This window comes from Oryctolagus cuniculus, chromosome 8 (assembly GCF_964237555.1).
Source record: "Oryctolagus cuniculus chromosome 8, mOryCun1.1, whole genome shotgun sequence".
Classification (NCBI taxonomy): Eukaryota; Metazoa; Chordata; class Mammalia; order Lagomorpha; family Leporidae; genus Oryctolagus; species Oryctolagus cuniculus.
Genome location: NC_091439.1, coordinates 51,551,126 through 51,574,803, shown reverse-complemented (window position 1 = coordinate 51,574,803; position 23,678 = coordinate 51,551,126). Strand labels below are relative to the sequence as shown.

The window sequence follows — 23,678 nt, the reverse complement described above, 5'->3', positions numbered from 1 at the left end:
AACCTTATTAGTCTCTGCATAAGCTTCTCTGGAAAGTAGATCTACGATTATGCATAGCTGCCTTTTTTAATGGGAGGGAGATGTACACTGACTAGAAAAATGCTACAGAAATTTTGACTCCCTGCAGGAAGTTCTGCTACAAATAGAAGCTATTCCTATACATTTGGGTTAAGAATTCCAGTTCTAGGCAAGAGTGTCCACGGCCAACATGGTTAATGCACTGCTGGGCTTCTGTGTTTACACACAGAAAGACGTCGCAGAGGCAGGCTGCTTACTTCACGGGTGGGTTCTCCCACCACGTTCAGAATTCCAGATCTTTTTGTCCATTTGCTGAGCAAAATAACCACGTTCTGGAAAACAAACACAAGAACAAGCACAAGCACACACTTCTTTTCACACCTGCTGACTTTCGCACCGAAGCCTTCATGAACGAAGCTTTCAGAATTCATTTTGAGCGTTAACAGAAACCAGTAAAAAAAAAAAAGCATTCTTTAGCATATTAAACAAGATGGTGCTTCCATGCTTCCACCAGGAGCTAACAGAGGAATTAGGTGAGCTGGAGGCCAGCTCAGACGAGGAGGCGACGATAACCACCAGGGTTGTCCGTCGGCGAGTGATTATTCAGGTACCAGCTGCTGAACTGCTGCACGCCAGAGCCAGTGCTGTCCCTGTTCCCTTACGGAGTGACACACCCGGAGCAGTGAGGCTTGGCATGCTCCTTAGGTAGTGCATGGGCGCTAGAAAGCAGATCCCTTAACTCTGTCTTTGTAAAGAGTGCGGTGGGAATGCCATTCGCAACATGACCTCCAGGAGAGCAAACAAGCAAAAGCAAGATTTGGCTTCTTCAGTTCCACCCACACGTCACCTCTTGCTTGTCTGCTTTCATTTGTTTGTTTAACTTTTACCTAACTTTGGTCAGTTTCTCCTAAGCATGTTATAACCCACCTGCTTTTGGTTTGTTTTGTTAACAAACTCCTTGACAGGATTTTGCATCTCAACAATGCTTCTCAACCTTGCTTTGATTTTTTTTTTTTTTAACATTCCTTACATTACAAACAGGTGGGCATGGTTCTTCAGAATCTGTGCTGAACACTTGAACATGACCCTTTTTCTGCCATTTAGGGGGATGACATGCCTGACCTCCCTCCGGAGACTGTCACTGAAGAAGAATACATTGACGAGCATGGACACACCGTGGTGAAGAAGGTATTGTCTAGTGCATCCCAACTTCCTGTATAAAATTGATCAGTGCCGTGGCACTGTAACTCAAATGCAGATACATTGAGGTTGGGATCAGTGATGTGGCTCAGTGAGTTAAACCACTGCCTGTAATGCCAGCGTTCCACATGCGCACTGGTTCAGGTCCTGGTTGCTCCACTTCTGATCCAGCTCCCTGATAATGCACCTGGGAAAGTAGTGAGATAACCCAAGTTCCTTGGTCCCACGTAGGAGACCTAAATGGGGTTCCTCACTCCTGCCTTCAGCCTGGCCCAGCCCTGGTTGTGGCAGCCATTTGGGGAGTGAACCAGTGAATAGAAGGCTCTCTCTCTCTCCCTGTCTCTTTCTCTCTGTAATTGTCCTTTTAAATAAATAATTCCCTTTTTTTAAAAAAAAAAAAAGATAACATTAAGGAAATATTTTTCAGGTTACTAGGAAAATCATCCGGCGCTATGTGTCCTCTGATGGCATAGAAAAAGAAGAGATTACAGTGCAGGGAATGCCACAGGAACCTGTTGGCATCACTGAGGGGGACAGCTACTCCAAAGTTATAAAGCGCGTTGTCTTGAAGAGTAACATCGAACAGTCAGAGGTGAGCACACCTAACTCTCCAAATCTCATTCTCTGCCGAGGCACAAAACAGAGCTCAGACAAGATGGATGACCCTGTTGATTCGCTTTGGCCTCACTTCTGCTTTTGATGTGGCCATCTGCTTGTAGTTGCGTATTTGCTTCTGGCTTTCTGGTTTGTTTTTTCATGTGTGATTCTGTATAATTTCAAAATAACCATGAGGGGGCTTTGTAGCCATCACTGTCTTTGATCCATTTTATTTTTGATTGTCTACTTAATTCATAGTTAATCATAATAGAAATCCAAAAATCAGATTTTACAAGAATAAAATCCCATTTCCTGGAGTCGTCACTGTGGCACAGCTGGTTAACCTGCTGCCTATAATGTCAGCATCCCATATGAGTTTGAGTCCTGGCTGCTCTTTTCGATCCAGCTCTCTGTTAATGTGCCTGGGAAGGCAGCAGAAGATGGCCCATGTACTTGGGCTCCTGCTACCCACATGGGAGACCTGCCTGGAATTTCAAGCTCCTGGCTTCAGCTTGGCCCAGCACTGGCCACTGTAGCCATTGGGGAGTGAACCAGCAGAAGGCAAATCTCTCTCTCTTTCTCTGTAACTCTGTCTTTAAAAAAAAAAAAAAAAAAAAAAAAAAAAAAAAAATCCCACTTCCTGGCAAGCAGTGTGTGATGAAAAGACTTGGCAGAATTAGTATTACAGTGCTTGTGTTCAGTCAGTACCCCAACATTCTGAGGGTTGCTCTGTATTAATATTTGTTATTCCATCTTCTGCCATATTAGGGACACTAAAAATCAGATCCAAAACCTCCTTAATTTGTAGCTTTATTTCTAACTCTTTTAATTCCTTCTTTGGGGGAACATGTTAAATCTCCTTGACATGTAACTTGGGAAATTCTCACCTTTTCACATTCATTCACATCCTCAAAATCTTATTATCAAAAACCAGAGTTTTGTAGGCATCAACTTTGTAATTTCTTATAGCTTTTAGAATTCCTTCTTTGAGGGTTAGTTTTAGCTTCATGATGGAAAAAAAAAAAAAAAAAAACACAAACAAACCCAAAACCATTATCTGTTAGTAAAAAGTTCATCCACAAGTTGAGTTAAATATTGCACTAAACAGCCGGTTTCTTCACAAAACTAACAAACTTTGTTCAAATCACTAATTAGCTTGTTGATAGGTACTGTGGAGATACATCCATTAAATAAACATCACCAACTAACTATGTGTTTATTTATTCTTTTCTCATTCTTTGTGTCTTTCCCAAAATACCTTTCTCTAGAAGGCTAGTATACAATGTTGTACTTTCGGTTTCTTTTAAGCATAGAAAACCCCATTACTTGTTACGTTTTGGTAATCAGACACTGTGTAATGTATGTCCTTCATTCATTAGGTAACTTTGTCTGAACCCAGCATTTTGTCCAGTACCTCACAATTTGAGGCTGAACCAGTGGAAGGCCGTAGAGTCAGCAAAGTTGTTAAAACAACTATGGTGCATGGAGAGAGGATGGAGAAACACCTGGGGGATTCTAGTTTAGCCACTGATCTTCCTTCAGCCAAAGATGACTTTGAAGAGGTATAGAAGCATCAACATGTTGTGTGTTTCTGTGTGTTCATTTTATGTTTGCTTTGTGTTTGAAAGGAACTTTTTTTGTCACTTTGTCATTCCATACATAAATTCATGGAAGGCTGCATTCATTTCTGTTTGAGTAACTTGTATAGTGAGGTAGGATTTCCCCAAACTTTGTTGATTCTGATGTCACCTTAAGAACTCTTAAAGAGGCCAGTGAGCTGAGCTAAGCTGCCTCGTGCGATGCCTGGCAACCCAGGTCAGAGTACTGGTTCCAGTCCCAGCTGCTCTGCCCCCGTCCAGCTCCCTGATAATGCGTCTGGGAAAGCAGCGGAAGATGGCTCAAGTATTTGGGCCCTGCCACCCAAGTGGGAGACCCAGATGGAATTCCAGGTTTCTAGCTTCAGCCCTGGAGCAGCCAGGAGAATGTGGCCATTTCAAGAGTGAACCAGCAGGTGGAAGATTCTCTCTCTCTCTCTCTCTCTTCCCCTCTCTCCCTCCCTCCCTCTCCCCCCCTCTTCCTCCCTCCCTCCCTCCCTCTCTCTCACTCTGACTTTCAAATAAATAAATAAATCTTAAAAGGCAGAGTTTTTACAAATTGACATTGCCAGGATTCATTTCTGCTGAATCACGCCCAGAATCTCTGGAGCTGCGCCACCTTCATGCGTCTGGCTTCAGAGTTGCAGAAGTGAGAGGCACGTGGCACAGCAGGTAAGCCACTTGGGATGCCTGCAGCTCTTCTTAAAGTGCCTGGCTTCACGAACTGGCTACGTTTCCAGTTTCCACTTTCTGCTAATGTTCACCCTGGACATCAGCAGGTGATGGCTCAAGTAATTGGTCCCCTGCCACAGGAGACCAAAATTGAGTTCAGGACTCCTGGCTTCAGCCTGGCCCAGCCACAATTATGGTGGGCATTTAGGATGTGAACCAGCAGATGGAAGATACTTCTCTCTCTCTCTGTCCCTCTCTCTCTCTCTCTCCCTCCCTTCCTCCCTCCCTCTCTCTCCACTTTTTAAAAAATTAAACTTTTTTTTTTAAAGTTGCAGAAATGTCCACATACTCCCAGTGAATAGTGGAAAGCAAATTAGCTTTGCTAATCTATATCCCCAAATATTGTCATTGAAGAAAATTCAGATGTATTCTCTATTCAAACATAGGAAAAATCATTTGTCATTGTTTAAGTTTTAGTTTCCAATAGTTAGGAAATAAGTTTTCTGTGAAAAATTCACACTCTCAACATGATTGCAAAACAAAAAATATTCTAACATCCCAGCATCCCAGACAAATTTTCAAGTTAATTGCAGGCAAATTTAGCAATATATAGTGATGTAAACGGGCATGGAATTACTATGGTATGAAGCTTTTCTGTGCTACATGGAGTAAGTATTCATAGGCTTTCCTATGATAGAAAATGGGTTTGATTATAGGAAGCTGCCTGTGACTTCTTTGTGGTGTGAGGAATGTACAGTACATATATCATATTACCTTTCTAAAGCCAAAAATTCTGAAACAAATCTGATCCCCAGACCTTTGACTAAGGAATTATGAGCACATCCAACAAACATCTGCAAAGTATGTTTGCTGTTGCAACCTTGTGAGGCCAAATGCTAGGTGTGTGTTCTCTGGTGCATCAATATAAATTGAGAACACATATGAATGCTTGGGATGTTAAAAACAAACTTTAAGAACATTTAGTTCTTCACATGTTGACCATTTGCAACCTTGGATTTCAAATGATGAATTATCTGAGTTAGACACTGGGCCCTGTTGGTTTGTTTTTTGCCTCAGACTGTTCTGTTTACCATTAGCACTGTCACTGTAAAAAAAAAAAAAAAAAAAAAGGAGGGAGGTAAGGAAGGAGGAGCTTTCAAATGGGAGAAATGTTAGGGGGTATGTTAACTAGAACTCCGTGCTCAGATTCTCTATCCCAAGTTAATTTTATTTCTCTATAAGCCACATATTTTCATAGTGACTGTAAATGAGCAAAGCAGCAGTATATTTTAAAGTTTGTTATTTATGATGAGTTTTCTCTTGTTTTCTTTCCTTCTTACTCAGGCTTTGAGTTATGCAGGTAGCCACATGAAAGTCCACTTTCCCAGTTTAGTAGAGAATGAAATCCTGAAAGAGGATGGATCAGTCATTAAAAGGTTTGGGTGAGCATGGGGTGATGTTTTGCCAACTAATACCATAAAAACTTCTCTGATTTTGAGAAGAGAAGTGCAGAGCCCATCCATGTGCCCTGAAGCCCCTCAGGAAGTGCCAGTTCTTCTATATCATAAGGCTTTGGTCTGGTGGTGACCTGTCACTGTGTTGTGCCTAGAGCTTTCTCCTGATGCTTTAAAAGTAACGGTAAGACACAGTGATACTCAGACACTTGTCTGCACAGCCTGACTCCCTGGGTTTTAGCAAATAATCCAATACAGTTGAAGCCACCCAGCTGGGATATTCCATTGCATTGGTAGAGTTGGAAAGCCCAGGATGAGAAGTCTGATGAAATCCTCACCAATTAATTTTGTGATCAGCTACATGCAGCTCAGTCTTAGCAGATCACTTCTCAAATGGTAAATTGCTTATTTCTTTTTTTAACAAGCAGTTTCATGATTCTGCATGTGTGTGACAAATAACATGAGCCTGAGTGTCATACCTGTGAGCTGGAGCATACCTAGTGATGCTGAAACCAAGGGCTTTAGTCAGTTAAGGAAGTATTGTGTGAGCAGTGAGCAGAACATTTTTATGCATAGAAAAGGGGGATGGTTTGGAGTGCTCTGATCTGCCCTGTCTCCCTCATGGATTTGGTGCAGAATATTGGGCCCTTGTCTACTTTTAGCTCTCTTTAGTCCCTGAAGTGGCACTGTAAGCATTAGTATTAATAAAATGTCCGCAGCTTTGCACTGAAGACACAATGGAAATCCAAGTTACTATTATGCTTTTCATTTCATTGAAAGGGAAAGAAAGATTGTCATTTATAGTACTCTACAAAGCTATTTTAAGCCTCTAGAACATAATAATTAGAACAGCAAAATTAAAGGTTTTATCGCAGTTCTACCCTCCAATCAAATGTGAAAAACTGCAGGAGCTAGGAATTTAAAAGAGTGCAGTTTTTCTCTTAGAACGTTCAAAATACCCCATGAATTAAGGCTAAAATGCTTTCTCTACTCTGAACTTTTAAGTCTTTTACCCAGTCATTTGAACAAAAACTCATAAACTCCACATACCCTGCCATTATGGGATCTTTAAACTGGTATAGACTTAGAGACCAATTAATTTGAAATTCTCAATTACAGCTGGAGAATTTAAGGTCAAGGATATGGACAGCTTGATTGAGTTCCAACAGCTAGTCAGTTATGGAATTTATTTGTGATGTACAACATTTGTATCTTATATGCTGCAGAGGATACTTTGATCATATGCATATTCATAAACACACTCATATATATTTGCCTACACAGAATACTGGAAATGTCCTCTTGTAGAAGTTATTCCTCTGACATCAATAGTTTGAAAGATTCTGTTATCTCTTGGTAGAAATAGTCTGATATAAACATGTCTGGAGGGGAATAAAACACAATGCATGCTGGAGAGTTAGGAAAACACAGTATGATTTCAACCATTGGAATCACATTCGACCTTTCATCAAGAGGAATACATTTAAGTTTCCTTCCAGATATACAATAATTCACATAGTATCAAAGGAAAGGGGCAATGGAACCAACATGAGCAAACAAGGAAGGAAGCAAGTTTGACAAAAAGAAACCTGGAAGTTTTTTGACTGAAGTAAATCATTTAAAAAATTTCAGTATTATCTAAACAGATATAGAGGTGTTGGAAGGTGGGCAAGACACCCATTTCTGAACACTTGGGATCTTTCAGTAAAGTTCTGGGTAAAGCCTCCGAAGCAGATCATTCCCCGTTGTGGTTTTAGGTGAAGATGCATGGCATGGTGCTTACCGACTCAGGCTTGCACTCTGACTCTCCGTCCATTGCATTCTAACTGTTATTTTTTTATTTGGTGTATGTCATAATTTCCCTAAGATTTAGTTGCCTAATTCAGTAGAATAGTAAAATCCATTTCTAAAATATCTGTGGAATGAAGAATATATATTTATAAGTAGAGAGTGAGAAGAACTGAGAGTGAACAAATTACAATGTCATCATTTTCCGCTGGGGATGCAGAAAAATGGAGTGCTTTTAAACCAATGCAACTTAATGATAACATGAGTTATCCCATGGTTACTTTTTGAGACAAGCATTTTAAACAGTTTCATTGATTTGAAGTATTTTTAAAGATTTAAAAAGTACTCCTTGTTCTAAAACATGCTTTGTAAAATCTTATGAGTCAATTCAGAGAGATGACAACATTTCTTTAGTTCTCCTAATTACTTGATGTAGAAGTACCGAGAAGTAAGGCGATAAGTATTGTAGTGGTGGCCCTCATAGCTAGCAACTGACCTACCGCAAGAGAGGAAGAGTGTAATTTTCTCTTGTCTGCTCCCCACCAGGACAACACTGAGTAAAGCCAGTACCCAGAAGAGGGCTGTGGTGAAGGACCAGCATGGAAAACACATTGACTTGGAGCACCTGGAGGATGTGCCAGAAGCACTAGACCAGGACGATCTCCAGCGTGATCTCCAGCAACTCCTCCGCCATTTCTGCAAGGAGGACTCGAAGCAAGAGGCCAAATGAGGAGCTGCCCAATTCTCACACCAGAAACCACACGTTCACTCAGTATGCAACTTCCCATTTCCATACAGGAGTGACGCAACTGGCCTAATTACTGGGACACCCTGACATTTCCGCTGTTAGCAAATATACTGCATTCTGTTTTAATTTTTCCCCATCCTCTTTCACTATAAGCTAATTTGTGACCAAAGATAGCATCCTTCATTCTGGATGCTGTATCCACTACTTTGTTGTGTCTGTGCTAACCTGGGGACTGGCCACCTCCATAGTTCTTTGCTTCTGCACAAGCTCCGTGAAAACTCATTGATCGGAAGAACTTCACCTGCAGACCTCTTCAAGTGACAGTTGTTAGGAATCCTGTAAAGGATATCCATGTACAATGTACATAGCTGAAATGCTCAGATGAACAACATATTAAAATTAAAACCACTGCCTATCATAACTGCATTGGGCATCATGGAATGAAAGGCCTCTAGAAATTGTTGAACGATGGTTGCTAAGATATTGCTAACACAATCGAATGAGAATTCAGTCCTACTGCGCAAGAAGCACTTCAGATCTATTAAGACCTTAGAACTTGCAGCGTAGCCATTGCTCCTAGTTAAAGATGGGTTAATGACTTTGAAGAACTGTCCTGAGAAGTTACTGCTGGTGCTGGCCAGCCATGATTTGTGATTCTCCAGCAGCCACTCTGAGGCAGGGGAAGAGAGGAGCAGAAAGCAGGGTGAAGCAGTGAGATATTCAGTTGCTAGCGGCTGCATCCTGTAGCTTCCTAGCATCTTCAGGTCTCTTAGATCTTGGACACATTGGCAGGGTATTTTACAAGCTATAACTACTATAGTTCTCCAGTTTTCATTGCTGCTTTAGCAAACCATGCTGTCTTACTGGTGGTACTCTCTTCTGGCCACTGCACTGTAGATAATTCTTTGGAAACAAGATTTGCCCACTACTCACAAGGCTAAAGCCCTTCACCATGTTGGAGTGGTTCCTTTTTCTTTTCTCCAGATTTGTATCTTCTCTAATACCTGCATGTGGCATTCAGAAATCAAAACCACAATCCAAACTCTCGTCTAATCACATTAACAGTTTTCCTTCTTCTTACCCTGAGTGAGCACTTTTCACTGTCCAGCTAGGTCTGTTTTTCAGCTTGTTGACAAGATTGAGGAATCTCTGAAAAGTTGGTTTTGGTTAAAATTTTGGGTTTATTTATTTGAAATCCACTCTCCCTTGGAAACTCTCAAGTGCATTCGTGCACTTTTGTATTTGTTTGTTTCAACAAAGGGACTGTATGATCTGAGTGATCTCAGTGTCCTCTTCCTCACTCCTCTAGTGGTTGAAGCTGTGTAGCATTTTAACATATATATATATATAAATATATTCACAAATATATTCAGAAACAGTATACATTTTCAATCAGTTATTTGTTAAAGAAAAGTATATTCAATGAAGATGAAACTTAAAAAAATAAAAAACAGAACCTATCCTCCAGGGATTGAACATTTTCCAATTCTTTCTGGTCTTTTCCTGTTGTGCAAAAATGACTCATCGCTCCGAATGTCAAAAACAAATGTGACAAACAATGGCACTTCATCTTTTAAAGCAACGTTGCCAAGAGAGAAAATTTCCTAGGAGGGAGGTTTCCCATAAGCCAGATCTCCTAAGCCTCAAATGCTAGCACTTTTGGCAGTTGGGTAGGAAATAAGCATTTTTTTGGCAGCCAAAATGAGAGGCCACTGGTGAAACTTTTTTGAGATGCACCACGGCCTTGTCAAAAACTTCACTGGAGCTCAAGAAAAGCATTTCTGTTGTGTTATTTGCAGTGCAGATGATGTCTGTGTAACAACATAATGGCTATTCACCTTTTTTGATTTTGATTTTTTGCTGTGTTATCAAAAAACTTGAATACTGTGAGAAGAAGTGAATTTTTCAGTTGAAGAATCAGCATCTTGTTCCCATGGTGATAACACTAATTGAATATATCTATGAGGGCATGTATTAGTTAATGGAAAAACTACAACACTAACAATACATAGCTGCAACGTGTACAATGGCTGATTTAATTCAATAAAATGTACAAGTGTTAAATGTGGCAACAGTGCTTTGTTCTTTTTTATCATGAATGTGTGATCTTAGGAGAATAAGAGACTATGAAAGAGATGAGATAGATATGAAACCAACAAAAGACACAACTTGCTTTATTTCATATTGTTTTTATTTGATAACTGAGTAGGCAGCATGCCCAGCACTGTTGGAATAAATAGAAAGATTCTGTCTGCCTTCAAGGAACTTCTGTTGTATCATTATGCAAAAGGGGGTGATGGTGGTGGAATGAGGGTTTATTTGCAGTTTTGCGATCACTAGTACATGGTAAATAGGAACTTGGGGAAGATGAGAAGGGGACCACGGTTTGAAAGCACAGCAGGGCAGGAGGGCAGGTTTGCTGTTGGATTTTTCCTCACAGGGCCATGCGCTCCCGAAACGTTTCTGCCTTTGGGAACAGCACTTCACTCTGGCATTTTATTTCTCTCTCACATCCTAAGAATTCAATATTAAATGGAAATGTTAATATAAATAAAATAGGTCAGGGCTATATAAAACTGAAGTCAATTGTGTTTGGTTTGGGCCTTTTTTTTTGAAAAAAAAAAAATCTCTTTAATGACTTTTTTCCAGTAGAAACAAAACAAAAAAGGTCTGATTTAGAAACCGGGTAGATTTTATTTAAATATTATCTAGTTTGATATATAAAGCCTACTGGGTTTTGTTTATCTGCATCATAGATTTACAAGACCTTCTGAAATTAAAATACTGGGTAATGCTTGAAATTTTGCAAAGAAAACTGTCTTTTTCCCCCAAAGCAGGAGTGCCTGTGTAACCATCCCACCACCTCTTGTTTGTTTGAAGTGCTGTGCTATCTGTTCTTGGGCACTCCGGGTTGCATTGCCTTGGGTTTTATTAAGATGAAAGAATCAGGTAATATCCACTGTTTTCTCCTGTTTAATTATTTGCTGTGCAAAACCCATTTTTAAAAAGTGAACGTCAGTGATTCATATACCCTTTAACAGCAGAAAATGATTTAAAAGTGGAGTGAAGACAAACCTTCCAGACTGGGGATCATGTACGATCATAAACAATTGCGAATAAGCACATTGATGTAGACTTGAATTTGGAATTAGGTTGCTTGTGAAGTCATTCAATTTTGTGTCAGCGTGGAAGGTCTATGTGTGGGCAGTGGGCACAAGAGTAAAACAGGTAAGAGAAGCTAAACATGTATTCAATAGGAACCAAAATAGCGATGCGTTTTCTTAAATGGAAAAGTGATGATCTGTTTACTTTCATTTTGCCATAAAGGAAAAGAAATTGTTTTAAAGAGTTTGCCTTCAGAGACCACCTCTGCTGGAAAACTGCATTCTTCTTCCTTATTCAAGGTAAGGTTTCATTTCTAACCTAATTAAAACCACAGTTACTATCAGAATGAACCACACAATGAAATGTGCAATGCAACTTTACCTCACTGTATAATAGAGCATTTAAGAATATCTGGAGGGATGATGGGGAGGTGAATTTCACTTCTAACTCCTGCACATAAATTGAAAATGCTCCTCTTTGGTTATACTCTGACTTCCTAGGAATAATAAATACGCTGCCCTTTTTTTTAAAAAAAAAAAAAAAAAAAAGATTTATTTGAAAGGCAGGCAGAGTGACAGAGAGGAAGAGACAGAGATCTTCCATCCACTGGGGTTCCCTCTCCAAATGCCTATAACAGCCAGGGTTAGGCCAGTCTGAAGCTTGGATCCAGGAACTCCATCTGCGTCTCCTATGTGGGTGTTAGGAACCCAGGCACTTGTGCCACCATCTGTTGCCTACCTGGAGCATCATCAGGTTGCTGAGTCAAAGGTTGGAGTACCGACACTTGAGCTCTGGCACTCATGATGGGATGTGGGCGTCCTGAACAGAGGCTAACCTGGGTGCCACACCGCCTGCCACATCCTTTGCTTTAATTCAGCTCCACAAGGTGGAGAAAATGGTACATGTGAATATACATTGGGTTTGTCTGTTTCATATGATACCCAGAGATATCTCTTCGACCACTACAAACATTCACTTGGTGTCCTTCAAATGTTTCTCTAAGAAAATGTGATGGAATGGTTAAATATGTGTTTTTTTTTTTTTTTTTTTTTTTTTTTTTTTTTGACAGGCAGAGTGGACAGTGAGAGAGAGAGACAGAGAGAGAAAGGTCTTCCTTTGCCGCTGGTTCACCCTCCAATGGCCGCCGCTGCAGCCGGCGCACCGCGCTGATCCTGGCAGGAGCCAGGAGCCAGGTGCTTTTCCTGGTCTCCCATGGGGTGCAGGGCCCAAGCACCTGGGCCATCCTCCACTGCACTCCCTGGCCATAGCAGAGAGCTGGCCTGGAAGAGGGGCAACCGGGACAGAATCCGGCGCCCCAACCGGGACTAGAACCCGGTTTGCCGGCGCCGCAAGGTGGAGGATTAGCCTATTGAGCCACGGCGCCGGCTTAAAATATGTGGTTTTAAAATAAGGCCTGGATTGGATTCCATCCAGCTATGTCAATACTTGTTGTGCGACTCTGTGAAAGCTTTCCCTCTGGAATACAACTTCCTCATCAGTTAAAAAAAGAAGAGATATTAACAGTTGCCTCAAATGTGCCTCACCACACCAGATGTGGGGAAGGGCAGCTAACCCTGCTCTGTCATCTCCTTAATCTGGAAACACCATGGTGTTCATGGTGGCCTTAACATCTACCACTGTGGACTCATATGACTGAGACTTCTGAAAGTTTATGGTGGCAGGTGTTCTAACACAGCAGGTTAAGCCACCACCTAGAAAGCCTGCGTCCACATCAAAGTGATGCTTCAAGTCCTGGCTCCTCTGCTTTCTGCTAATGCACCTGGCAGACAGCAAATCATGACCCAAGTCCTTGGGGTCAGCCATGCTTGCAGGAGACCTGGATGCAGCTCCTGGCTCCTGATTTCAGCCTAGCCCAGCCCTGGCTGCTGCAAGTGTTTCGGGAGTGAACCACTGGATAGTTGTCTCTCTCTCTCTCTGTCTGTCTGTCTATCTCAGTCACACTGCCTTTCAAATAAATAGATCTCTTTTAAAATATAGAAGCACTGTGGCACAGCAGGTAAAGTTGTCATCTGCAGTGCTGGTATCCCATATGGGCACCAGTTTGAATCCTATTTGCTCTCTTTCTTATCCAGCTCCCTGCTAATGTGCCTGGGAAAGGAGCAGAGGATTGCCCAAGTGGTTGGGCCCCTGCACCCACATAGGAGACCTGGAAAAAGCTCTTGGCCCCTGGCTTTGGCCTGGCTCAGCACTGTTCGTTGCAGCCATTTTAGGGGGTGAACAAGTTGATGGAAGATTTCTCTCTCTGCCTCTTCTTCTTTGTCTGTAACTCTGCCTTTCTGACTTTCAAATAAATAAATAAATTTTTAAACAAATATAGAAGGTTGTAGGAAAATGTAAGTAAAAATTATTCACATTTTCCATGAACTTTGTGAGACCTCTGGTATTCATGATGTCTACCTCTCTGTGGAAGAGTATGCCTTAGGGTAGGTACTGAAACATCAACTTATTCTTCTAGGATAGAAAATACAAATGTAGGCTGGCACCGCAGCTCACTAGGCAAATCCTCCGCCTGCGGCGCCGGCACCCCGGGTTCTAGTCCCGGTTGGGGCACCGGGTTCTGTCCCAGTTGCTCCTCTTCCAGGCCAGCTCTCTGCTGTGGCCCAGGAGGGCAGTGGAGGATGGCCCAAGTGCTTGGGTGCCTGCATCCGCATGGGAGACCAGGAAGAAGCACCTGGCTCCTGGCTTCGGACTGGCACAGTGTGCCAGCCGTAGTGGCCACTTGGGGGGTGAACCAATGGAAGGAAGACCTTTCTCTCTGTCTCTCTCTCTCTCTCACTGTCTAACTCTGCCTGTCAAAAGAAAGAAAGAAAGAAAGAAAGAAAGAAAGAAAGAAAGAAAGAAAGAAAGAAAGAAAGAAAGAAAGAAAGAAAGAAAATACAAATGTAGTTAACCAGTTCCCATTAGGGAATCACAGGGCCATTGTCAATTTACCCTTTGATTCTCTTCCTATTTTGAGGAAGATTTCTACAGGATCTCTTTTTCTCAGTTGGTCCTTACTATTCAATTCTTGTTTCCATTCTTTTTTCAAACTTCCCCCACATTCTGTTTTGATGTTTCTTCTTTCTTCTTTCTGAAAGCTGATTACAGAATTGGATCCAGACCTCCCTTCTGAAGGACTCTTCCCTCCCTACAAGCACAAGTCCAGAAGAGCTGACACAGGGAAGAGCTGGCAGGGCCCAGGCTTGACTTCAGGTGGCTAGCAACACAACAGCTGTCTTTGCAGATGTGTACAAACAACCCAAGCACAATGTCTACAGGAAACACACATGGTGCTAGCTTCTCCGGGGGTTGATCAGAACCAAGCCTTCACCTAGACCATGATATAGAATTTACAGGGCACCAGTATAGCAGCAACTTCTGCATGAGTAGGGTCTTGTATGAGTATCTCAAGTGACCCATAAGTGTATGATATCTTGGAGGACCACCCATCAACCACACATTGTCATCCCCAAGAGTAAGAGGGACAATTTGAAGAGTCTGTAGTTTAAGAACCCAGTTAGTGTTTAGATTGGTATATTCATTTCCAGAGGCTACTGCAATAAAATAGTGCAAACTTGGTGGCTTAAACAAAAGAAATGTATTTTCTTAGAATCCAGAAAATTCAAAGTCTGAGGTTCAAGGTGTTGGTACGGCTGGTTTCTTCTGAGAACCCTCTCTTTGGCTTGCAGTTGGCCATCTTCTTGCTGTGTCTTCCCATGGTCTTGCCTTTGTGTGTGCATTTTCCCTTGTGTCTTTGTGACCAAGTTTCCTGTTCTTGTAGGGCCACCAATCAGATGGGATTAGAGCCCACCCCCATGGCCTCATTTTAGCTTAATTACTTCTTTAGAGAGCCTATCTTTAAACACAGTGATGCTTCTCTATCAATAGGGATAAGTTGCATACTTAAGTGCTTTTGCCGTATCTTTGAACATCATAGAGTGTACTTGTGCAAACTTTGATCACACAGATCAATCACTTAAGAAAAGAGATAAACTCAAGATATATGAGGCTTCTGGTGGTATCTAATAGGACATATTGTTTTACAGTAAATTTTTTTATTAATTGAAGTACACCCCATAACAAAGATTAAAATATAGTATTTTAAATATAAAAAACAACTAATAGTAACTTATTGACATTATTAAGTACTATAAAATATATGTGCTACACTTTTATACAATTGGAAGTGCAATAGGTTTATTTTTTTTTTTAAGATTTATTTATTTATTTGAAAGTCAGAGTTACACAGAGAGAGGAGAGGCAGAGAGAGAGAGAGAGAGAGGTCTTCCATCTGATGGTTCACTCCCCAGTTGGCCGCAAGGCCGGAGCTGCGCTGATCTGAAGCCAGGAGCCAGGAGCTTCTTCCAGGTCTCCCACACGGGTGCAGGGGCCCAAAGACTTGGGCCTTCTTCTACTGCTTTCCCAGGCCATAGCAGAGAGCTGGATACAAAGTGGAGCAGCAGGATCTTGAACCGGAGCCCATATGGGATGCTGGTGCTTCAGGACAGGGCGTTAACCCACTGTGCCACAGCACAGGCCCCACAATAGGTTTATTTACATAAGCATCACCACAAACATGTGAGTAATACTTTGCACAATGACATTACAATGGCTGTGACATCTTTAGTGATAGGAATTTGTCAGCCCCATTATAATCTTATGGGACCATCTTTGTGTATGCAGTCTGTCATTGACTGATACATTGGTATGTGGCACATGGCTGTACAGTCACTTTCTGAAACAGCTGATATCAGGACTTCAATATATAAAATTTGGAGGGACATAATTTTGTTCATAGCAAGGGTTTTGTCCAAAAAACAAAGGTCTCTAGACATTTTAAGTAGGAAGGGATTAAATGTGCAGAATAAGAAACTTACACAAATGTGGGAAGAGCCAAAAGAGTGAAGTTGAGATAACTACTTCTGCTTTGAAGAAATTCTTCAGTGCAGCAATCAGAAATCTAAGCTACATTGATGAGCTCAGCTTCATGTTGTGTGTTTCTCAGAAGACTATCCAAATGTAGCTGCAAAGCCACTTCTTATATATTTTTACAGAGTTCACATACTTCTCCATAGCTGTCCCTTAAGAAATATTTTTCTTGCAGATATTGGGCAAACATTTTTCCTTGGTAGATTCTTAACACATAACACTCTTGAAAGATTTCAAAAAATACACAGTTCTGAAGATCTTTCCTCAATATATGAGAAGAATGTACAAGTATTATAGGGTGGAAATTTAGCTGAGTGTGAAACAGTTAACCAGAGCAGTTGTATCATAGTGTAACAGTCTTTATCCAGCCGCTAATTCATGCATTCTTAGACTGAATTCATGAATGCATGAATTGGGTAGACTGAGGCCAAGATGGTCATGATGGACCATACTGATGGAGTTCTTACTGTTGCCAGTTATCCTCCAAAAGGTACTGGAATTCTTATTTTCTTTATTACAAACCCATGAAGTAGAAACAGGTGAAGGAACTGAGAGACAAGGTCATGCAACTACCAAATGACTGCTAGAATAAGAACTGAGACTAATGACTGCAGCCACAACTGTATTCTGGACTTGAAAGACATTGACCCTACCACTTGAGTCTTTAAACTTGTAGCAGACATATTGAACCAACAATTTCATAGGATTAAAGATTAATTTTATTATGGAGAAATACCTTTTATGCAAGGAAACAAGCCTTTCTGGTGTCTAGTCTTAAAAAAATCTCCCTTGCAACACAAGCCTACTTCCTTTTCCTCACATGCTTCATGATCACCAGTTGACCTTGACTATTTCAGAAGAAAGTCAATGGGCATGAATTGCTTCAGTGCCATGTTAGTCAGTGTTCTACAGAGAAACAAAACCCATAGGATATTTATGTATATAGGAAAGGGATTTATTGTATAAAATTGCTGTATGCAGTTACGGAGGCTAAGTCCCAAGATCTGCACCTGGCAATTCAGAGACCCAGGAGAGCTGATGCTGATTTTTCAAGCCAAAGGCTGCCTTAAGACCCAAGAAGAGCAGATGTTTCTGTTTGAGTGTGAAGGCTAGAAAATCTAACCTCAAAGGCAGTCAGGCAGGAACAGTTGTGCCTTACTCAGCCTTTTGTTCTACCCTCAATGGACCAGATGAGACCCACCCACATTAGGAAGATAATCTGATTTACCCAGTTTGCTGATTCAAGTGTTAGTTTCATCCAAAAGTACCTTCACAGACAAATCCAGGATAACATTTGACCAAATAGCTGAGCATACCATGACCACGTTGAGTCAGTACTTGGAGTTCACCACCACAAATGTCTTTCCTATTCCTACCTCTAAAGCCATCTATATTCACATGCACGCTACAACTTACTGTTTCACACAGTGTTTTGTTGCTTCCTAGAGTGGTCCATGCCCTTGATGTTTTCTGAATGTTTGTGTTTCCCTCAAAGTTCACATATTGAAATCATCACCCTTCAGTGGGCTGGCATCAGTGGATGGAGACTTGGGAGGTGATTAGGCCACATGGGTGGAGCCCATGTGATTGTGATTAGTGTCCTTATAAAAAAGCACCCTGCCCCCCCCCCCAAGAACTAGCAAGTCCCTTGCACCATGTAAGGAAAGGAAAAAATGAGGCACTATGAGGCTGAAGGCAAGCCCTCACTGGTCACTGAGTCATTGGAACATTGATCTTGGATTTTTCTGACCTCCAGAAGTGTGAGAAATAAATTTCTAGTAAGCACCCTGCCTGTGGTGTTATGCTATAGTAGCACACGTGGACTCAGAGAGTGTCTGCTTTGAGCATTCCAGTAATGTTCTCTCCTGGATGTCTCTCCCAGCCTAAGAAAAGAGATTTACCTTCTAATCCTGGCTTTCAAATTACTTCTGTCCTCTCCTCTCCTGTCCTCTCCTCTCCATTCCTCTCCTCTCTTCTGTTCTCTCCTCTCTCCTGTCTCCTCTCCTCTTTGTTTCTTCCTTTCCTTTCCTTTCCTTTCCTTTCCTTTCCTTTCCTTTCCTTTCCTTTCCTTTCCTTTCCTTTCCTTTCCTTTCCTTTCCTTTCCTTTCCTTTCCTTTCCTTTTTTTCTATGTAGGCTTCCTCAATTTTTCATTTCTTAATCCTTTTGCAGCCTGTCTGCAAAATACACACATATTAAATGAATTAGAAACTATGGGATATGGTTCAGCAGAGCCCAGAGTTAGACTCAAAGACCGAAATGCAGATGAGGCCAGAATAGAAGTAGAGTGGCCAGACAGGGAAATAATGTGTAAACTGTCAGCCATGGAGAATGAGTGGAGCCTGTGGCAAATGTAAGACAGTGTGCCAAAAATGGCATGCATGGAGACAAGTGAAAACTCTTAGAATTACAGTAGGAAAGGGTAAACATACAAAATATACCAAGAGCTATTTTTGGAACAGTTATATAATCACCACTAACTTAATCAAAAGGTAAAATATAAAGCAAAAATTGGAACCCTGTCATTGGATATTGAAGTGCCGTTTCTAGTCCTGGCTGCTCTGCTTCCAGTCCAATATCCTGCTAATGTGCCTGGCAAGGAAGCAGAAGATGGTCCAAGTGTTTGGGCCCCTGTCAGCTATGTGAGTGACCCAGATGGAGTTCCTGCTTCTTAGCACTTCTGCCTGGCCCAGCTTTTGTTGTTGAGGCCATTTGGGGGAAAAAAACAGTGGATGCAGTTTCTCTCTCTCTCTCTCCTTTTCTCTCTCTGACCCTCTGTCCTTCAAATAAATAAATAAATCTTTTTTTAGGAAGGAGGGTGAACCAACGGCAAAGGAAGACCTTTCTCTCTGTCTCTCTCTCTCTCACTGTCCACTCTGCCTGTCAAAAAATAAAAAAAAAAGAAAGGGAGAGCATGGGGGAGATAATAAGACAGGAAATAATAATAAAGTGTCACCTAAATTTATGTAAGATAGAGCTGAAAACTTGAATAAAAGCAATGATTTTTTTAAATGGAAATTACTAGAATTTACACAGAAAAGCCTGACAACCATAGAAGAAATTGGGAGAGTGGTCAAAGATTTAAACCCACAAGAAAGTACCCGATCTTCATATAGCCAAATATGGATTATGTTTTAAGCTTTCAATACACAGATAATTTCAGTAACATTTAAACCACTACAGAGCAGCCCTGGGAGAAAAGAAAGTTCTCAATTTTTTAAAAATCAATTATTTAATGATTTTTTAAAATCATGGGTACCCAAAGTGTAGAAATGCACCAAAAAGTCCTACAAAATTATAGTGATAACAAAAAAATTGAGACCAGTTTCACAAAGGAAACTGAGAAAAATACAAATAAAATACTAGCAAATATAATTTAGTACACTTTTAAATTTTTTTAAATTGTATTTAAGGTATACAAATTTCATGTATTTCATAAATACAGATTCAGGAACATAGTGATACTACTCTCCCTACCATCCATGTTCCCACACTTCTTCCTCCTCCCTGTCTTATTCCCACTCTATATTTTTACAATGATCTGCTTTTGGTTTATTTTTTATTCATAAGATTAACCCTGTACTAAGTAAATAATTCAACAAATAGTCTGAAGGAAAAAAATACTGTTCCTCAAAAGTCAAGACAAGGGCTCTAAGCAATCATCGAATCTCAAAATATCAATTTCATTCCTACACATTATACTTTAGGTATTCTATTATCACAGATCAGGGAAAAATATGGTATTTGTCTTTTGGGGACTGGCTTATTTCACTAAGTATAATGGTTTCTAGTTCCATCCATTTTGTTGCAAAAAATAAGATTTCATTTTTAACTGCTGAGTAGTATTCCATAGTGTATATATACCATAATTTCTGTCTTAGCTATTGTGAATTGAGCTGCAGTAAACATGGAGGTAAATATCAGTCTTCCATATACTGATTTCATTCCATTTGGGTAAATTACCAGAAGTGGGATGGCTGGGTCATATGGGTAGACCTATTTTCAGATGTCTGAGGGATCTCCATCTCTCTTGCACAATGGCTGTATCAGTTTGCATTACCACCAACAATGGATTAAGGAACCTTTTTTCCCATACATCCTCACCAGCATTTGTTGTTTGTGATTTCTGTAAGAGAACCATTCTAACTGAGGTGAAGTGAAACCTCATTGTGGTTTTTATTTGCATTTCCCTAATAGTTTGTGATCCTGAGCATCTTTTCATGTGTCTGTTGGTCATTTGAATTTCCTCTTTTCAAAAATGCCTGTTCGAGTACTTTGCCCAGGATTGTTTGTTTTATTGTTGTTGAATTTCTTGAGATCTTTATAGATTTTGGATATTAATACTTTATCAGTTTCACAGTTTGCAAATATTTTTCCCATTCTGTTGGTTGCCTTTTCACTTTGCTGATTGTTTCTTTCGCAGTGCAAAATCTTCTCAGCTTGATGTAATCCCATTTGTCAGTTTTTTGCTTTGATTGCCTGTGTTTCTAGAATCTTTTCCAAGAAGTCTTTACATATGCCAATGTCTTGCAGAGTCTCCCCAATGTTCTTTAGTAATTTGTTAGTATTGGGTCATAGATTTAGATCCTTGATACGTTTTGAGTGGGTTTTTGTGTAAGGTGTAAGGTAGGGATCTTGTTTCATACTTCTGCATGTGGAGATCCAGTTTCCAGTTTTTTGTTGAAGAAACTGTCCTTGCTCCAGGGATTGATTTTAGCAACTATGTTAAAAATAAGTTGGCTGTAGAAGTGTGGATTGACTTCTGGAGTTTCTATTCTGGTCCATTGGGCTACAAATATATTTCTTTTGCCAGTACCAGGCTGTTTTGATTATAACTGCCCTGTAGTATGTCTGGAAATCTGATATTGTGATGCTTCCAGGTTGATTTTTGCTGTTTAGGATTGCTCTGGCTATTCAGGTTCTCTTGTGTTTTCATATGAATTTTAACATCATTATCTCTGGATATGAGAATAATGTTGGTATTTTGATTGGGATCACATTTAATCTTTAAATTGCTTTCTGTAGTATGGACATTTTGATAATATTAATTCTTGCAATCCATAAACATGGAAGATTTTTCTATTTTTTTGTGTGTGTCTTCTATTTCTTACTTTTTTTAAAAAAAAGATGTATTTGTTTATTTGAAAGGCTGAGTTACAGAGAAGCAGAGGCAAAGGCAGAGAGAGAGAGAGAGAGAGAGAGAGAGGTCTTGCATCTGCAGGTTCATTCTCCAAATGTCTTCAATGGCTGGAGCTGGGGCAATCCGAAACCAGGAACCTGGAACTTCTTCTGGGTCTTCCATGTCAGTGCAGGAGCTCAAGGACTTGGGCCATTTTCCGCTGCTTTTTCAGGCAAATTAGCATGGAGCTAGATCAGAAGTCGAGCAGCTGGGATTCAAACTGGCGCTCATATGGGATCCCAGCACTGCAGGTGGTGGCTTTACCCAATATGCCATAGTGCCAGTTCCTCTATTTCTTTCTTTTATGGCTTTTTAATTTTCATCATAGAGATTTTTGAACTCCTTGGTTAAATTTATTCCAAGTTATTTAATTTTTTGTAGCTATTGTCAATGGGATTGATCATAGAAGTTCTTTCTGAGCCATGGCATTGTCTGTGTATAATAAAGGATATTGATTTTTATGTGTTAATTTTATATCTTAACACTTTTCCAAATTCTTTTATGAGTTCAGTAGCTTCTTAGTGGAGTCTTTTGGATTCACTATATATAGAATCATGTTATCTGCAAATAGGGATAGTTTGACTTCCTCCTTTCCAATTTGTATCACTTTAATTTCTTTTACTTGCCTAATGGCTGTGTCTGAAACTTCCAGGACTATACTGAATAAAAACAGTGAAAATGGGCATCTTTGTCTTGTTCCAGATGTTAGTGGGAATGCTTTCAACTTTTCCCCATTTGATAAGATGCTGGCAGTAGATTTGTCACAAATTGCCTTGATTGTGTTGAAGAATATTCCTTCTATATCCAATTGGCTTAAGATTTTCATCATGAAAGGATGTTGTATTTCATCAAATGCTTTCTCTGCATCTACTGAAACAATCATATGGTTTTTATTCTTCAGTTTGTTAATGTGGTGTATCACATTGATTGATTTGCAAATACTGAACCATCCCTCCATACCAGAGATAAATCTCACTTGGTCTGGGTGAATAATCTTTCTGATGTGTTGTTGGATTCAATTAGTATTTTGTTGAAGATTTTTGCAGCTATATTCATCAGGAATATTGGTCTATAGTTCTCTTTGTTGTGTCTTTTTCTGGTTTAGGAATTATGGTGATACGGGCTTCACAGAAGGATCTTGGGAGGACTCCCTCCCTTTGAATTGTTTTGAATAGCTTGAGAAGAATTCTTCTTTAAATGTCTGGTAGAATTTATCACAGAAGTCATGTGGTCCTGGGCTTTTTTTTTTTTGTTGGGAGGGTCTTTATTACTGATTCTATCTCCATCTTGGTTATTGGTCTGTTTAGGTTTTCTAGGTCTTCATGACTCAATTTTGGTAGATTGTGTGTATCTAGGAATCTATCCATTTCTTCTAGGTTTCCCGATTTGTTAGCATACAGCTCTTTGTAGTAATTCCTGATCATTCCTTTGATGCTTTTCCAATTTCTTGATGTAGGCACCAATTGCTATAAACTTCCCTCTTTACACTGCTTTTGCTGTGTCCCATAAGTTTTAATATGTTGTATTATCATCTTCATTTATTTCCAGAAATTTTTTGACTTGATTTCTTCTATGACACATTCAGTCTCTTTGTGTTTGTTCATGGTCTGGAGATTCTTGAGTTGTTAATTTCTAGCTTCCTTCAATTGTGATCAAAAAAGATGTATGGTATGATTTTGATTTTTTGAATCTGCTGAGACTTGCTTTATGGCCTTGTGTATGGTCTATCCTAGAGAAAGTTACATGCACTGATAAGAAAAATGTGTATTTTGCAGCTGTGGGATGAAAGATATTAGTTATGTCCATTTGGCTCATAATGTCAATTAGCTCTGATGTTTCCTTGTCAATATTCTGTCCAGTTGATCTGTCCACTGATGAAAGTAGGGTGTTAAAGTATTCCATTACTGTTGTATTGGAGTCTGTGTCTACATTTAGATCCATTAACATCTGTTTTAAATAGCCAGGCACCCTGCACTTGGGTGCATATACACTTATTATAGTCACATCTTCATGTTAAATTGATCCCATAATCATTACATCATGCCTTTCTCTGTTTCTTTTAATAGTTTTTGTGTTAAAGTCTATTTTATCTGATATTAGGATTGCTATCCAAGCTCTTTTTGCAATGTGTCATGGTGAAGATCTTTTCTGGTCATGTCTATGAGGAGTACTATGTGCCTCATTTACTTGTATGCCCTTTTCTTTCTCCAAATTAGGGGAATGATATTTAATTATTTCGCTGACTAAGCCTTCTAACCCATTTTCTCTTTCCACACCTTCAGGAACTCCTAAGACCCATATGTTGGGTTGTTTGATAGTATCCCTTAAATCTCCATTGCTGTTTTTAATTTTTCTAATTATTTCTTTTTTTAAAAAAGATTTATTTATTTATTTG

The 23,678-nt window shown here is 40.1% G+C and overlaps 1 protein-coding gene across 50 annotated transcripts in view; it reads left to right on the top strand.

The window, feature by feature from the left end:
• ANK2 (ankyrin 2) overlaps window positions 1-10,140 on the top strand; it is a 677,994-nt gene extending 667,854 nt beyond the window's left edge. For 39 of the 50 annotated variants that reach the window (XM_070047718.1, XM_070047717.1, XM_070047713.1 and 36 more), the window contains 6 exons: window positions 533-625; window positions 1,123-1,206; window positions 1,646-1,810; window positions 3,195-3,377; window positions 5,427-5,518; window positions 7,871-10,140. In XM_070047718.1, coding sequence (XP_069903819.1) covers window positions 533-625; window positions 1,123-1,206; window positions 1,646-1,810; window positions 3,195-3,377; window positions 5,427-5,518; window positions 7,871-8,054 — 801 coding nt within the window. In that variant the 3' untranslated portion in view covers window positions 8,055-10,140. The remainder of the gene's footprint in view (window positions 1-532; window positions 626-1,122; window positions 1,207-1,645; window positions 1,811-3,194; window positions 3,378-5,426; window positions 5,519-7,870) is intronic. The other 11 variants (XM_070047709.1, XM_070047731.1, XM_070047730.1 and 8 more) reach the window with 2 other exon arrangements.
• Window positions 10,141-23,678: the final 13,538 nt, after the last annotated feature.